General features: G+C 41.0%; 1 protein-coding gene across 1 annotated transcript in view; it reads left to right on the top strand.

Annotated features, from left to right (window-relative positions):
* The first annotated feature begins 970 nt into the window (after window positions 1-970).
* The window catches only part of LOC140733597 (uncharacterized), a 40,558-nt gene continuing 23,291 nt past the window's right edge, over window positions 971-18,237 (top strand). Inside the window, exons 1-2 of the mRNA XM_073057152.1 lie at window positions 971-1,071; window positions 11,913-12,555. Of these exons, the coding sequence (XP_072913253.1) occupies window positions 11,932-12,555 (624 nt within the window). The 5' untranslated portion in view covers window positions 971-1,071; window positions 11,913-11,931. The remainder of the gene's footprint in view (window positions 1,072-11,912; window positions 12,556-18,237) is intronic.

The following is an 18,237-nucleotide window of genomic DNA, read 5'->3' as shown; positions in this document are numbered from 1 at the left end:
AACTACTAGGAATTTGTAAATGAAGGATTTATAAATTTAGAGAGTTACGTCAGTGTTTTGCAAAAAGTAACTCATTATCGTGAGAAATGTAAAAATTCTGTGATTTGGAATTGCTAAGTGTATTACAGCCTATACTTTTGTATTTCTCAAAATAGAAGCTTGGCTTAGCTCTGTTTCAGATCGGTTACCACGTGGAATGAAGTGACACTGCAGGCAACAATGGCTTTATAAACGAATTGAGTGGACCTACAATTATAGGAACCTACGTATGTAAGATGTCAGAATAATTTGCAGGATTTTGATACCTTTGATAAGAAATATTGTGCTACAGATGGTGCAACTATCTTATAGTTCCAGCAGCCTGGATTCAATATTAACCCCCTCATCCACCCCCCCCCCCCACCCTCCCAGTGCTGTCTGGGTGTGGTTTGCACATCATTCTTGTATCTGTATGGGTGCTTTTTTTTATCCTGGTGTACCAGTTTCCTTCCAAATTCCTAAGACATAATTAAAAGTCAATTGGCTTCTGTAAATTGTTGTTACTGTAGGAGGCTGGATGCAAAATCAGGTTTTAAAAGGCAGGTGTAGCTGACGGGATTAAGGTGATTGCTCTGAGAGCTGGCATAGGTTGAATGGGTCGAATGCTTCCTTCTACGTGTTAAAAAGACATATAGAAAGACGTTTTAGTACAATAATATATTTATTGAATTGCTTTTACTTCATATTTCATTTAGTGATTAATGAGTTAATTTCTATTAACATATATAAACTGAAGCATATAAAGTGTGTGTTGTAACAAACTGCCTTTCTATACTAATGCTGTTTCTTAATTGATATATTCAAGGCTCCAAGAGCTTTTGAAGCCTGTACTGGGAGATTAGATGGTTTATAATTCTATCCCTGGCATTAGAAAACTGATTAGGTCCACATGATTGTCAGCCATGTTGAAGAGTACAGCTGGCTTTGCTGTCACTCGCGTACTGCTCATCACTGTGAAGCTGTTCACTGCAGAGTGAAGTATGGCAATTTATTTTTGTGGCAAACTTGCATGAGTGAAGAGTCATGTGTGAAGTAAGTTGGACTATATATCATTTTATCAGTATTTTAAAATATTTAGATCATAAACAGCATTTCTGCAATTTGTTAATTTATTTGAGTATTATACATAAAAAAATAATGAATTAAATATAATGGCCGGAATACCACCTGCATATCTTAGTGGTAGCAATTCAATTTTTTTGCTCAATGTGTCTCAAAGCTGTTTTGCAATGCAGTTTACAATCTATATTTAACTATATGCCAGTTTAGACTCAAAACAAATTGAATTTTGGTTAGCTTTCTGTTGAATATAATTATAATATTAATATTTAGAAGATTTTCAAAAATCAATATTTTATCTAATTACGAAGTATGACTTGCGGAAAAAAAAGATAATGTAACTTGGAGAACATAAAATGTTCCAAATGTTGTTAACATTCATTCACTGGCAGCCTACTGAAAATTTGCATTTATTAATTTGGGTAAATTTAATGCTCACCAAGATAAATAGGTGATAAACTGGCATCTAAGGATTTAGAGTTGGCTTTTTGATGTAGTAAGAGTTGTGCAGCATTGTTAATGAGGAAGGCACTTTGCTCAGCCAGTTCCGACCTTATTTAATGCCAGATGTACCATTGCTGATTTATCCACCCCTATTGAAAGTATGCACTCTCAGAAACAATCTTGGCAACAGTTTCTGTTGTGGTACGTCCTGGACAACAGAACCATCAGCAAACATAAATTCAGATCTGTTGTTTTGGTCAAAATTGCTCTCTACATTTGAAGTCTCTCTTCAATTCCATTTGTAATGGTAGATCTCAGGATAAGGGTATGTATACAATTGCATCAGAAATGGAGTATTTTGCTCCTCAAGCCTGTTAAAGTATTTAATAAGACCATGGAATTAATGATCTAATTTCGTAACTCTTACTCGTATTCTTTTAGAATTGTCCCAGTCTTGGGTGGAGATCTATGGGAAGATAGGAATGAGGAAACCGTTTAATTCTTCAAGTTTATTTAGGTTTGTTATTTGGCATGCTCTCATGAGTGGCATCAGAGAGAGTGGCTGGGCTGATGGGATGGCAGAGAAAAGCCCCAAGGGAGCACCCAGGCTGGTGGAGGAGCAGAACTAAAGGAATGGCCTGGCTAATTATTTGTCAAATGGTTTGTTTGACTAATCAGCATCTGTCAGGTCTAGGATTTGATGGATAACACAGCTATTTCTGCATATTCATCCAGTATCCCTTGATACCTTTGATTATCAAAAATCCACTAATGCCAGATTTAAAATCAATGGTCAAGAACGTATTTCCACAAATCAAAACTTCTGCTACCTTCTCCCTCCCTTTGACTGTGGATGGTTTTTCTAATTTCATTTGTGAAAAGTCCAAATCTCTATTTCACATGATCAAAAGGAACGCGTCCTTTCAGCCACCTTAGCAGTTCTCCTTAATATATCTTGACACTTCTGTTATCATCCTTATTATTCTAATAAGTCTCAGAATCACCGAAAGGCTAAGGGACAGACAGATCCTTATGGAGTCTGTATTGGCTCTATTAAGAACAATCCAGCTAGTCTGATTCTCATCATATCTCATAGCCCTGATTTCTTTTCCTTTTAGATGCTCTTCCTGTATCCTTTTGAATAACCACAATTGAGTCTGCCTCCCCTAACGATCTGGAAATGCAGTCCAAGCCTTAACAATTTCCACATATTAAAACAATCTTCATGGTGTTTTGGTTCTTCTGCCAATCACCCTCGTAGAGTGATAGATTCATAAAGAAATACAGCATGGGAACAGGCTCTTTGGCCCAAATGGTCCTTGATATCCCATCCAAACTAGTCCCATTTTCCAGTGTTTAGCCCATGGCCTTCAATCCATGCCCTCTCATTCTTCATTCCCTCCACCAATTGAAGTGGTTTTGTTATATAATATGTACTGATTGTGCTCATCATATTTTAAATAATACTGTCAGATTCCCCTGCATCCTCTTTGGTTCCAAGTAGAACAACCCAAGCTTCGTCATTAATGTAACAAGCCTCTTTAAATCAATGAAGTCTTTCCTAAAGTATGCTGCCAGAACCTCTTTTATAATATTCCAGTTGTGGTCAAAATAATGTTTTATAAATGTTCATAGTGGTTTCGTTGCTCTTGTGTTCTATGCGCCTGATATTAGGTACACCTCTACACCTGCTTGATAATGCAAGTATCTAATTAGCCAATCCTGTAAAAGCATGCAGACATGGTCAGAAGTTCAGTTGCTGTTTGGCCCAAACAACAGAAAGGGGAAGAAATGTGATCTAAGTGATTTTGACCTGTTGAGTGATTGTCGGTGCCAGACAGGATGGTTAGAGTATCTCAGAACTGATAATTTCCTGGGATTTTCATACACAACAGTCTCTGGAGTGCATGAGAATGGTGTGATGGTGTGAAAAAACAAAAAAAAATCTATTGAGTGACAGTTCTGAGGGCAAAAATGATTTGTTAATGAGAGAGGTTGGAGGAGAATGGCTAGACTGCTTTAAGCTGACAGGAAGGTGGCTGTAACTCAAATAACCATGCATTACAACATTGGGGTGCAGAAGAACATCTCTAAATGTTCAATATGTCCACCTCAAAGTGGATGGGCTACAGCAGCAGAGGACAGTGAACATATACACAGTGCCCACTTCATTAGGTACATGAGGTACATAATAAAGGGGCCATTGAGTGTATAAAATACAAGATCCAATAGTCTTTTTTTGAAACTCGCTTCTCAAACCATCCTCTCATTTTTAATGAACTATTCACAAATGTGCTCATGTCTCCTTGTTCTTGATCCACATTTAGATTTGTGCCCTCTCATTTATACTCTCACCTCACTTTTCCTACAAAGATGTAACTCTTGAAATTCCTCAGCATTAAATTTCATCTGCTGTCTATCCATTCATTCCACCAACACATCTGTATTTCCTCAGTCTAATGCTGTTTTCTGTGCAATTCACTATATCTCCAAATTTTGAATCAGCTATAGATTTGAAAATTGTGCCCTGTATACCCATGTACATATCATTAATATAGACTGAGAAAACCAATGTATAATCCTTCTCTACAATAATCTGTTACAGATGCTTAATTCACACATAGTCCAACTGGGCCTTTGTATAACTGAAACACATCTTTTCCCCTATACTCCACTCCTCTGGATATAAGGGCCAATATTTCATTAGCCTTCTTAAATATTTTCAGTACTTTATCTCTTTAGGTCTTGACTACTGTCGTTTGAAAATTTAGAAAATACTCTGCTTTGTCTATATTAGATTTAAAGGAATGATCTTGCATTATTGTGTGCTAAAATCCATTTGTTGGTTTGATCTATTCACTTATTCTATTCACACCTCTTTCAACAGTGTCATCCATATTGCTTACAATTCTGACTGAATCTTTGTCTCATCAATAAATTTGAATATGTAGCTATTTTGTCTGATCAACCAAGTAATTTATATACATATACACAGTATGTACTGTACCTGCCTGTTATCTCAATTCTGCTTTCTCATCTCCAAACGCATTCCCAAAGTAATTCCAAGGTTGATTTCAATGATGGAATATCTCTTCATTGGTAGCTCCTTGGAATTAGCTTTTCATATGCAACACACACAAAATGCTGGTGGAACACAGCAGGCCAGGCAGCATCTATAGGGAGAAGCGCTGTTGACATTTCAGGCTGAAACCCTTCGTCAGGACTAACTGAAAGGAAAGATAGTAAGAGATTTGAAAGTAGTGGGGGGGGAGGGAGAAATACAAAATGATAGGAGACGACCAGAGGGGGTGGGGTGAAGCTGAGAGCCGGAAAGGTGATTGGCAAAAGGGATACAGAGCTGGAGAAGGGAAAAGATCATGGGATGAGAGGCCTCGGGAGAAATAAATGGGGAGGGGAGCACCAGAGGGAGATGGAGAAAAGGCAGAGTGATGGGCAGAGAGAGAGAAAAAAAAGGAGGGGGGAGAAAAACTAAATATAACAGGGATGGGGTAAGAAGGGGAGGAGGGGCATTTTTTTTCTCTCTTTCTGCCCATCACTCTGCCTGTTCTCCATCTCCCTCTGGTGCTCCCCTCCCCCTTTCTTTTTCCCTAGGCCTCCCGTCCCATGATCTTTTCCCTTCTCTAGCTCTGTATCCCTTTTGCCAATCACCTTTCCGGCTCTCAGCTTCACCCCACCCCCTCCGGTCTTCTCCTATCGTTTCACATTTCCCCCTCCCCCTCCTACTTTCAAATCTCTTACTATCTTTCCTTTCAGTTACTCCTGACAAGGGTCTCAGCCCAAAACATCGACAGCGCTTCTCCCTATAGATGCTGCCTGGCCTGTTGTGTTCCACTAGCATTTTGTGTGTGTTGCTTGAATTTCCAGCATCTGCAGATTTCCTCGTGTTTTGCTTTTGATATGATTTCTTTTACTCAGAGCAAATAATACCTATATTATGGAAGTAATGATACACTTCAGGGTATTATGGAATAGTTATCAGATCATGCTGAAAATCGGCAAGAGTTGATGCAGAAAATCCTCCTCCCTATTAAATTGTATCAGAATCAGAATTGGGTTTAATATCAACCAGCGTGTGTCGTGAAATTTGTTAACTTAGCGGCAGCAGTACAATGCAATAGATGATAATATAGAAAAAAAGCTAAGTATATCACAGTAAATATATATGCGTGCGTGTGTGTATTTTTTAAAATAGTTAAATTTAACAAAAACAGAAATAATATAAAATGTGAGGTAGTACTCACGGGTTCAGTGTCCATTTAGGAATCAGATGGTAGAGGGGAAGAATCTGAGTGTTGGGGTCCTTAATAATGGACACTACCTTTCTGAGGCACTGCTCTTTGAAGATGTCTCAGATACTATGCAGGCTAGTACCCAAGATGGAGATGACTAATTTTACGACTTCTGTAGCTTATTTCGATTCTGTGCAGTAGCCCCCCCCCCCCCCCATACTAGACAGTGATCAGTAATGCAGCCTGTCAGAATTCTCTCCATGGTACATCTGCAGAAGTTTTTGAGTGTCTTAAATGTATTTGTTGGCATTCCAAATCTCTTCAAACTCCTAATGAAGTATAGTCGCTGTCTTGCCTTCTTTATAACTGCATCGATATGTTGGGACCAGGTCAGATCCTCAGAAATCTTGACACCTAGGAATTTGAAACTGCTCACTCTCTCTACCTCTGATACCTCTATGAGGATTGTTACTTGTTCCTTTGTCTTACCCTTCCTGAAGTCCACAATCAGCTCTTTGGTCTCATTGACATTGAGTGCAAGGTTGTTGCTGCAGCACCTCTCAACTAGCTGATATTTTTCACTCCTACACACCCATTGGTCTCCATCTGAGATTCTACCTACAATGGTTCTATCAAACTTATAGATAGCATTTGAGCTATACCTAGTCACACAGTCATGGGTACAGAGAGAATACGAAGTTACGAAGTAATAAAAAAATCCTTAGGATCAGTTCTATTATAAATCATACAATAGCCCAAAATAAATCATACAAGTACAGATTTCTTTTTCTATTGCTGTTGTTCCATGCAAATGCAAATTAATGCCCACTAATATGCATTAATTCTCTATCATACCTCGTACAAAGCAGATGTAGTAATAACTTTTTTGCTATGTCAACTACTTGTGAAAACAAAGCAGACTGATGTGTGTGGTATTTTGCCTAATATTCTCAGGTCTAGAAGCATATTCCATCCTCCTAGACCCAAGATTCAACAAAGTTCAAGGTTCAAAGTACATACACTATATACATACACTGTTTCCGTTAGTGGGTGAGACTAGAACTAAACAAGTCAGGGGAGAAGATTTAGGACGGAGATGAGGAGAAACTGTTTTTCCCAGAGAGTGGTGAATCTGTGGAATTCTCTGCCCAGGGAAGCAGTTGAGGCTTCTTCACTAAATGTATTTAAGATGCAGTTAGCTAGATTTTTACATAGCAGGGGAATTAAGGGTTTTGGGGAAAAGGCAGGTAGATGGAGCTGAGTTTACGGACAGATCAGCCGAGATCTTATTGAATGGTGGGGCAGGCTCGATGGGCCGGATGGCCTACTCCTGCTCCTAATTCTTATGTTCTTATATTCTTATATGTCACCATATCCAACCTAAGATTCATTTTCTTGTGGGCATACTCAGTAAATCCAAGAAACACAACAGAATTTAATGGAAGAATGCACCAACAGAGCGGGAAATCAGTGTGCAAAATATAACAAACTGTGCAACTACAAAAGAAAGTGAAGAAAGTGAAAAATAAAGAATAATAATAACAAATAAATAACCAATAAATATTGAGAATATGAGATTAGTCCTTGAAAGTGAGTCCATAGGTGTGGGAACAGTTCGATGATGGGGTGAATGAAGTTCACTGAAGTTATCCCGTCTGGTTCGAGAGTCTGATGATTAAGGGAAATCGCTATTCCTGAACCCCATGGTGTGAGTCCAGAGTCTCCTGTACCTTCTTCCTGATGGCAGCAGCAAGAAGAGAGCATGACCTGGGTGGTGGGGGTCCCTGCTGAATGCTTCTTTCCTGCGACAATGCACCGTGTAGCTGTGGAAAGGGCTTTACCTGTAATGGTCTGGGCTGTATCCACTTCTTTTTGTAGGATTTTCCATTTGAGAGCATTGGTGTTTCCATACTTGGCTGTGATGCAGCCAGTCAATATACTCTTTAATAAGTCAGGGAGATGCAATAACCAGGGCATGGGCCACATTTAGTACCTTTGGTAGTAGGTAACAGTAACTGCAATGCAGGCTCCTGAGCTAAGATCCCTCACAGTCAGGGGCGTATCTACGGAAAATAGCGCCTATGCCAAGCACTGAAATTGCACCCCGTCCAAACATCTGACACCCATCTTTTAGATAACTTTACCATAATATCAGCTCAAAACTACAAGTCAAGCTCGTTAATCTTTTAATTAACTAATTATGGCACTACATGAAAATTATAACTGCACCTTCCTTGCTTTCACTGATGCAAATTGGTCTATGATGTGATCAAAGTCAGTTTTTTCAGTTTCTTCTCTTTCTACACTCAGCGGAGCAAGATCACAGAGTCTGCCTTGACCCATGGAGGCTCTCAGACATGGAAGTATTAGTTTTAACTTGCTGAATGATCTCTCACAGCTGGCGATAGAAACTGCGATGGTTAGCATTATCTGAATAGCAATATGAAGATTGGGGAAGACGCTCTCATCTCTATACTGAACAACAAATTCAAGAAGCTCTTCAGGTCTTGATATTTTCATGTTGACCTGCCTTGATAGCAACATTCTGCCATCCAAAATTTCTTCATATAACTGCTGTCCATCAGCATCAGGGCTGTATATTTGCCCAAATTTTCACACTTCTTCTTTATGTCGTTACTGTCGGCGCTGTAACACAATCCCTCAACATCGAGGAGGAACCCAAACTTAGTGTTAGTGTCGTGCAAACGAGCGAACCTTTCATCCATTTCTCTGTGAAGACGGTCAAGTGTTCCCCGTCATGACTCTTTCCATTTCCTCCTTAACTGTTAACCCAGTGTCTCTCGAGTTCTCATCAGCCATTTGTTTCTCTCGTCTCTGACGTCTTTCAACTTCAATATTCCATTCTTGACCAACAATTCTCTTTCATCATAGAAGTGATCTCGGAGGGTTTTCAAATCCAGGGCAGCATCGTGGAAGTTCATGCTAGGATCCTGCAGCCTCTTTTGAATACGGTCAATGCGAGTGAGTACTTTGTCGCATAATCCTAGCAAAATCAGAAAATCGTAACTCAACATGTGGTTGTACAGCTACCTTGCGTCACTTCTTATTTCACTGGTCTCGTTTTCATTGTCTATCATGTCCTGGAGAACTTGAAGTATCTCCTCAAGGTATTTGTTGACAGGCTTCACTGCTTCTGTCCTTGTACTCCACCTGGTTTTAGACTCTGATTTAACAACTACAGGTACGGCGTTTTTGAGTTTTTCCCAGCGCTGTGTTGAATGAGAGAAAAACACGTTGAGAGCTTCGATGGTTCCAAAAAACGTGACCATCATTGTATCCTGCTTGGCTGCTTGTACACCCACCAAGTTGAGTGAGTGATTGTCATAATTCACAAACACTGCCAGGTTGTTTTTCTCACTTATTCTTTGATGAACACCACTTCTGTGTCCAGCCATCACAGCAGTGTTGTCATAGCACTGTGACTGACAATCTTGTAGCTCCATTTCGTCCTTCTCTAGCTATTTCAAGATGTCTTCAACCAAGCTCTCAGCATCCTTCTGGCTTATCTGGATAAAACCAAGGAAAGACTCTCTAACATGGACTGTTTTCCTCTCAAGATCAACTTCCACATACCTCACTACTTCTGACAGCTGCTCACGGTGTGCCTGATCAGGAGTCGAGTTGAACATGAGACCATAGTACTTGGCTTTACGAATGCTTCCCAGTAAACTCTGGTGAACAGTGGGTGAAATCATGTGGTTGAATTCGTTCTGGACACCCAGTGAAAGATAAGACGTGGATCCAGGATGACTTTCCAAATGAGTGAGGTGTTCTTTTATGACAGTGCCCAAGATGGCCAGTAGTTTCAGTAAGCCAAGGAAATTTCCCACATTGGAGTCATCATCTAGCTGAAGTGACTCCCTGTGACCTCGCAAAGCCAGGTTCTGAGTCGCAGGGAATTTTATACAGTGAAGGATTCTCATCAAGGTATCACGCCACTTCTGCTTTTCCTTCTCAATCTGTGACTGAAATACCGCGTCAATAACTCCTCTGGTTCCAGCTAAATTTCTTTCCATTTCTTTCCACTGTGTGAAGCATTCCCGATGATTCTTGGCATTTTCATGAACACTAATCCTTTCAGGTGCTTTCCACTGGTTGAATCCACTTTCCTGCTCCAAGGAGGATTGATGGTCTGACTGGGAATAGAGAAGACAACAGATACAAAATGCAGAGTTTTTATAAGGGGAATAGACCAGCCATGAGCGAGTCACTTCCTCACCACAACCATTTCCCAATTTCCTCTTGAACCAAGTTTTGTTCTTTTATCGGTTATTTGTTAGTAGGGAAGGCCCCTCACTGTTCTGGAAATACTTCGAACCCAGATTTATTATTTCTGTTTTCAACACATCAGCAGAATTGCTTTTCCAGTATCCTTGTCGAACTTCAGAAGTCCAGTGTCATGCTGTTCAATCACTTCTGGTATGACAGTTCAAGGCTCTTTGACACCATCCAGTTCACTAGGTTCAGTTTCGTCAGGTAAAATCTCATCAATAAACTCAATATCACCACCACCACCACCATTGTCTTCCCCTCCTGTCATGTCCACGTTCTCTGTGGCAGCCTCACACTTAATCTCGTCATACTTAGATTTATCTGACTTGACATTCTCCTCAGCTTGTGACGCATTTGTACTCGATCCACCTTCAGATTCTAACAAATTTGTGGCAGGTGCAGGCGACTCCATGGAACGTGTCGAACTATTTGTTCCGGGCTTTTCAAAGAAGGGCATGAAGAACTTGCTCGACTTCTTGGCTTCCTTCGCCTCCAACTTTTGTCTCTTCCGTCCTTCAGCTCCACTTTCCAACCTTCTTCGTGAGGAAACATTTCATGGTCTTCTTACACAATGCTTAAATAAGGCCATCCTAGTGCTTCTTACCCATGATAATCAAAGACAGATCATACATCTGAAGAAAATTCTTTTTTCACTATCCGAGGATGGCTTGTCTGACTTTAATAGAAACTGCTCAGTGGCACCCCCCCCCCCCCCCACTTCAAGTGGTGCCCAGGGCACATGTCATACCTGCCATACCTTAGATACGCCACTGCACACAGTGCTCTTAAATAAGCTTCCTCATGGTAAATAATATTTAAATGCTTTCACTAAACTGAGAGGAAGATTGGAAAATAATAAGAAAACTGAAGAACGTCTTTTTGTGAGGATTACCAATGTGAGAGTTAGTGCCATCATGCTCACTTATCCTGTTGCTTCAGCTAATCACAGTGAGGAGAGGGTAGCTGGAAGCCCAAATTGAAAGAAAAAAAAAGAAAACTTGCTTAAAAAACTGAGAGAATCCTTTATCTCCCAGACACAGTAATGTAAGTTAAAAGAAATTCTAAAATTGTAAAACCAAAATGCAAATAAACAATTGCTCCATAAGGAAACTCCATCTGGTGTAAGTCAACAATGTTCAAAGATAGGAAGTAAAACCTTGATTAAATTTTGCCCTAAAAATGCACAGAAACTATTATAAACAAGAGAAAATCTGAAGATGCTTGAAATCCAAGCAACACGCACAAAATGCTGGAGAACTCAGCAGGCCAAGCAGGATCTATGGAAAAGAGTACAGTTGATGTTTTGGGCCGAGACCCTTCATCAGGACTGGAAAAAAAAGATGAGGAGTCAGAGTTAGATGGTGAGAGGAAGGGAGGAAAAAGCACATGGTGATAGGTGATAGGTGATAGGTGAAACCGGCGGGGTATGGGGGGTGGAGGAGTGAAGTAAAGAGCTGGGAAGATGATTGATGAAGGGCATACAGGGCTGGAGAAAGCGGAATCTGATCAGAGAGAACAGAAGGTCATGGAAGAAAGAAAAGGTATAGAATCAACAGAGGGAGGTGAGGAGCAGGTACGGAGATAATGTGAGAGAGGGAAATGGGAATGGGGAATGGTGCAGGGGATGGGGGGTGGAATTTTGAGAAATCAATGTTCATACCATTAGGTTGGAGGCTACCCAGACAGAATATAAGGTACACGGCGTAGATTGGGTGCCCACTTCACCGAGCACCTCTGCTCCGTCTGCCAGCATTTTGTGTGTGTTGCTCAGAACCTACTATTTTGATCTTGGAGCCAGGAATTGTAATTTTCTTATTTTGTTTTCAGATTTGCCTAACAGAGCAAGATGAACCAGGCTTCTGTAACCTCTACCATTTATCCCTTCAACTTCGAACATTCTTTGCCTTTGGTTTCCAAGGCCACTAAACTGACCGAGGTAACTCCAGCTAAGAAGATAACCTTCTTCAAAAGTGGTGACCCACAGTTCTCTGGAGTCAAAATGGCCATAAACAAAAGGACATTCAAGACCTTTGATGCCCTCTTGGATGATCTCACCAAGAAGGTATCACTTCCATTTGGTGTGCGTACGGTGACAACCCCTCATGGCGTTCACAACATCAACTCTTTGGAGCAGTTGGAAGATGGAGGCACATACCTATGTTCTGATAGAAGACACATCAAACCAATCCATGTGAATGCATCTGGAAGAAAGCCAATTGCACGACAGAGCAATAACCCAACTAGTGCGCATCAATATATTGCACAGAGGGCAAGACAGGAAGAACGACAGATGCATCGTGTTCAAACAGCACATAAAAAGATAACACTTATTAAAAATGGGAATGTCGGCATCCATTATTCAATTGTTCTGAACAAAAGAAATTTACATAACTTCAAAAATTTCCTGGAAGAAATTTCTGAACTCCTGCAGTATAATGTGACCAAACTTTACACAATGGATGGAAGGAGTGTAAGTACCTAATTAGTTCTGCCAAATGTTAACAATTTAGTTTTGCATTTTATATTGTTATGAGACTATGTTTCCAGGTGAGGCCATACTTCACCTCCAGATCTGCCGGGGCCGTCTAATGTGTCCAGTGCACCCGGTGCAGCTTCCTCTACACTGGTGAGTCTCCTTGTAAACTGGGGGACTGCTTCGCCGAGCACCTCTGCTCCATCCGCTAAAAGCAGAGCTTCCCAGTTGCTGAAAGTTTTAATTTTAATTCCCATTCCCGCTCTGCCACGTCGGTCCACGTCCTCCTTTCGTACCACGATGAGGTCACCCTCAGTGTGGAGGAGCAACTCCTTAAATTCCATTTGGGTAATATGACAGCATTAATATTGACTTCTCTTTCCAGTAAAACATTTTTACAACCCCCTCCCCTCTTTTTCTATTCCCCACTCTGGCCTCTTACATCTTCTCACCTGTCTATCACCTCTCCCGGGTCTCCTCTTCCTTTCCTTTCTCCTATGGTCCACTCTCCTCACTTATTAGATTCCTCTCTCTCCAGTCCTTTACCTTTCCTACCCATCTGGCTTCTCCTATCACTTTCTAGCTATCCTCCTTTTCCTCCCCCTACCTCTTTATTCTGGTGTCTTCCCTCATCCTTCTCAGTCCTGAAGAAGGGTCTCGGCCTGAAATGTCAACTGTTTATTCATTTCCATAAATGCTGCCTGACCTGTTGAGCTCCTCCAGCATTTTGTGTGTGTTGCAATGAAATTATATGTTATTTACCAGTCTTTTTGCCATTTCTTCCAATAACTTATTGCTAAATATTAATAGGAATATGTGGAGGAGAGTGTTAAACTCTTTGAAAGTTGCTTCCGTTCTTCAGAAACAGTGACAGTTTTTCCTGTACTCTGTAATATACTGAAAACTTCAATTGAATCACCGCAATCAACTAAACTCCAAAGACTATGTACTTCTCCTTTATCAAGGATCAACTTTCAGAGATCTACTTTATTCGCCATATACACTCAGTGGCCACTTTATTAGGTACTCCTGTACACCTACTCAACAATGCAAATATTTAATCAGCCAATCATGTGGCAGCAACTCAATGCATAAAAGCATGCAGACGTGCTCGAGAGGTTCTGCTGTTTTTCAGGCCAAACCTCGGAACAGGGCAGAACTATGATCTAAGTGACTTTGACTGTGGAATGATTGCTGGTGCCTGATGGGGTTTGAGTATCTCAGAAACTACTGATCTGTGAATTTCACACATGACAGTCTCCAGGGTTTGCACAAAATAGTGCGATAAACAAAACAACATCCAATGAGTGCCAATTCTGTGGGTGAGAATGCCTTGTTAGTGAGAGAGTCAGAGAAGAATGGCTGGACTGGTTCAAGCAGGAATGTGATAGTATCTCAGATAACCACGTGCTACAACAGTGGAGCGTGGAAGAGCATCTCTGAACACACAACACATCGAACCTTGAAGTGGATTGGCTACAGCAGCAGAAGACCATGAACATAAACTCTGTGGAGACTTTATTAGGTACAGGAGCTACCAAATAAGGTGGCACTGGGTGTACAATTGCTTGCATTAGGAATTTGCTCTAGAGTGTTGGTCAGGGCATGACAGGCAACAAAAAACAACAATATTCAACAATTACAAGCAATAAAGAATGATATAAATAAGAATTATAGATAAATAAAGCTAATAATGTTAGAGGTTAAAGAACCTGAAATGAAGAAAATGAAGAAAATGTGCATAAATAACGAAATACCAGCATGAATTTACAATGTAAACAGCATTATAAAAAAGTGGTTTATAACTTTACTCTCACAATTTAAGTATAATATTCTCCTTCCAAGGCTTGAGGCTTCAAACTGCTCCACATGCAATCTAACCAAAGTCCAGTAAAGGTGCAGAAAACTTATTTCTTCCTAGTTTAATCTTTCAGCAATGTGTCAAAACTCCATGAGCCTATTTTACTATACTTTCTGTCTCTGTCCATGACAGTTCAATGCTCAATGTATGTGGATCCCCAAGTGTCCTTTGATCTGAACAGAAAATGCTGGAAACACTCGACAGCCCAAGCAGCATCAGTGAACAGTTAACGTTTCATGTTAAAGACCGTTTGTAAAGACCTGTTTTCCTTTCCACAGCTGCTGCTTAATCTGTTGAGTGTCCACTGCATTTTCTGTTTTGATGCAGAATTCCAGCATCTGCAGCTTTTAAAAATCTGTCACTGGAATTTCTTCATTTTAAGCTTTTCATCATTTAGAAATAACCGTTCTATCTTTTTTTTCAGTATAACGTAGGTGATCACACTTTTGCCTGTATTGAAATCAAAATGGTACACTTGGCCATTTGATTGTTCAGTTAATTTCTGTGTAATTTAATGTTGGCACTTATACAGCTTACAATGCCAGCTACCTTTGCAATATTGGTCAACTTGATATGTTGCTTTCTGTCCTATCTTCTGAATAATTTATAACTTAACTTCACTCAACTCTACTAGCCCTATCACTGAACTGTTCCCACAACCTACGCACTCTCTTTCACAGAATCTTCAGCTCATGTTGTTTATTTATTTATTATTATTATTATTTGTTTTTTCTTTCTTTTTGTATTTGCACAGTTTGTAATCTTTTGTACATATTGCTGTGGTCTTTCATTGATTTTATATGGTGACGTATATGTACTTTGATAATAAATTTGCTTTTAACTTTGAACTTTAATGATAGCAGCACCAGTACAGATTTATAAGGAACACTTCCAATCACATCCTACTTATCTGAGGAGTCAGCCATTCACCTTACACTCAGCACCAGTCCTACGTTAATTGCATTTTTATCCACCCTACGTTCTCATCAACTCCTCCGGATACTACCACTCAATTATAGGGGGTGGATAGACCTAATAGACCTCATTAGGGGATCAGAAGTGGAGAACATCAGCAACTTTAAATTCCTCGGTGTTATCATTTCAGAGGACCTGTCTCGAGCCCGTTGAAATGTAAGTGCAATTATGAAGAAAGCATGGCAGTGCCTCTAGCCTCTATTTCCATAGAAGTTTGCAAAGATTTGGCATGATATCTAAAACTTTAACAAGCTTCTATTGATGTGTCGTGGAGAGTATATTAGACCATAAGACATAGGAGCAGAATTAGGACTATAAGACCATAAGACATAGGAGCAGAATTAGACCATATTGCATCACAGCTTGGTATGGAAGCACCATTGTCCTTGGATGGAAAATCCTACAAAAAGTAGTGAATCCAAGGGAAAGCCCTCCCCACCATCAGGCACATGGAGACAGAGCACTGTCGCAGGAATGCAGCATCTATCATCAAGGACCCCCACCACCCAAGCCATGTTGCCATCAGGAAGAACGTACAGAAGCCCTAGAAACCACACCACCACCCACTTCACTCAACTTCACCCACCCCATCACAGAACTGTTCCAACTACATACTTGTGGACTCACTTTCAAGAATTCTTCATCTCATGTTCCTCGAGTATGCCTGCAAGAAAAAAAATCTCAGGGTTGAATAGGGTGACATATATGTACTTTGAACTTGAAACCATAAGGCCAAATGACATAGGAGCCATTCAGCCCATTGAGTCTGCTGCAACTTTCCATCTTGGCTGATCCCAGATCCCACTCAACCCCATACAACTGATTTCTCAACATAACCTTTGATGCCCTGACCAATTAGAAAACTATCAATTTTCATTTTAAATACACCCAGTCTTGGCCTCTACAGCTGTCTGTGGCAGAGCATTTCACAGATTCACCTCTCTTTGGAGAAAAAATTTCCTCCTTACTTCTGTTCTAAAGGGTTGACCCGCAATTTTGAGGCTGTGCCCTCTAGTTCTGGATACCCCCACCAGAGGAAATATCCTCTCCACATCCACCCTATCTAGCAACATTTGGTGGGTTTCAATGAGATCCCCCCCGTATTCTTCTAAATTCTAGTGAGTACAGGCCTAAAGCTGCCAAGCACTCCTCATATGTTAACTCCTTCATTCCCGGAGTCATTCTTGTGAACCTCATTAGGACTCTCTCCAATGACAACACATCCGCTCTGAGTTATGGGGCTGAAAACTGTTGGCAATACTCCAAGTGTGGCCTGACTAGAGTCTTATAAAGCTTCAGCATTATCTCCTTTTTTTTTCCTATTCTCCAGAAATAAATGCCAACGTTGTATTTGCCTTCTTTGCAAGAAACGAAACCTGTAAATTAACCTTCTGGGAGTCTTGCACGAAGATTCCTAAGTCCCATTGTACCTCTGATATATGAATTTTCTCCCCATTTAGATATTAGTCTTCACTTTTGTTCCTTTTACCAAAATGCATTATCATATATTTCCCAGTACTGTATTCCATCTGCCACTTTTTTGTCCATTCTTCCAATTTGTCGCATAACTTCGTCAGCACCACCTAACTCCACCTGTCTTCATATCATCTCCAAACTTTGCCATAAAGTTATCAATTCCATTATCTAAATCTGTGGTCCCCAACCACCGGGCCGCGGACCGGTACCCGGGCCGCAAAGCATGTGCTACCGGGCCGTGAGGAAACAATATTATTTGACGATATGAAACAATATGAGTCAGCTGCACCTTTCCTCATTCCCTGTCACGCCCACTGTTGAACTTGAATGCACGCGAGGTCATCAGCCACCTAAGCACAGTGATACCCTTGTGCCAGGGATCACTGGTTGGCCTCGGGTAACCAGCCGCCTCATGCGGCTGGCGAGAAGTGCCGTTGCTGTTGGCCTGGAGCATGGGCAGATGGGCGCCGCCTCTAAATCTGTTTACCACACTGAATGTTCGTGAGGAACCCGGTGCTAAAATATTCGCAGACGACCTAATTCGGGCTCAGGGTTTCGTAAGTAGCAGAGCAGCTGCCTCGCTGCGATCTACTGAAAGTCATCCCTCGAGCCAAACTTTTGTCGGCCGATAGATCCTACGGGGGGGGGGGGGGGGGGGGGGGCGGGCGGGCATGCGCCCTGTCGCACTCGTCCTCGATCTCAGGACTGCGACTGCCACGGCCCCAGCACAGGAACCTCTGGCCCTTACCTTGTCCTCTCACCCCACCCATGACCAGCCACACCTGGCCAAGGTGTATGTTCATACGAGGAAAATACGCGCTGTGTGTTTAATATTAAATTCGTTAGATGAACCCTTTTAGAAACAAAATTGAATGTATTAGCCACTTATAAGGGACTTATAGTTGTCTTATCACCTATATTCTGGTCGTGATTAACACCACTACCACCCCCCCCCCCCCCCCCCCCACTGGCCAGCATGCAAGAATATTGTCAATATTAAACCGGTCTGCGGTGCAGAAAAGATTGGTGATCCCTGATCTAAATCATTGACAAACGATGTGAAAAGTAGCAATCCCAATACTGACCACCACTACACTGACAGCCAACCAGAAAAGGACCCCTATATTCCCATTCACCACTTCCTGCCTGTCATCCATTCCTCTATCCATGCCAATATCTTTCCTGTAATGCCATTGGATTTTATCTAGTTAAGCAGCCTCATGTGTGTCACTTTATCAAATGCCTTCTGAAAGTGCAAGTAAATAACATCCATTGCCTCTCCTTTGTCCTGCCTACTTGTTACTTCTTCAAAGAACTCTGACAGATTTGCCAGGCAAAATTTCCCTTCACAGAAAACATGCTGACTT

Source organism: Hemitrygon akajei, chromosome 9 (assembly GCF_048418815.1).
Source record: "Hemitrygon akajei chromosome 9, sHemAka1.3, whole genome shotgun sequence".
In the NCBI taxonomy this organism is placed as follows: domain Eukaryota; kingdom Metazoa; phylum Chordata; class Chondrichthyes; order Myliobatiformes; family Dasyatidae; genus Hemitrygon; species Hemitrygon akajei.
Note: the sequence above shows the minus strand (reverse complement) of the source record. Positions and strands in the feature narration are given on the sequence as shown.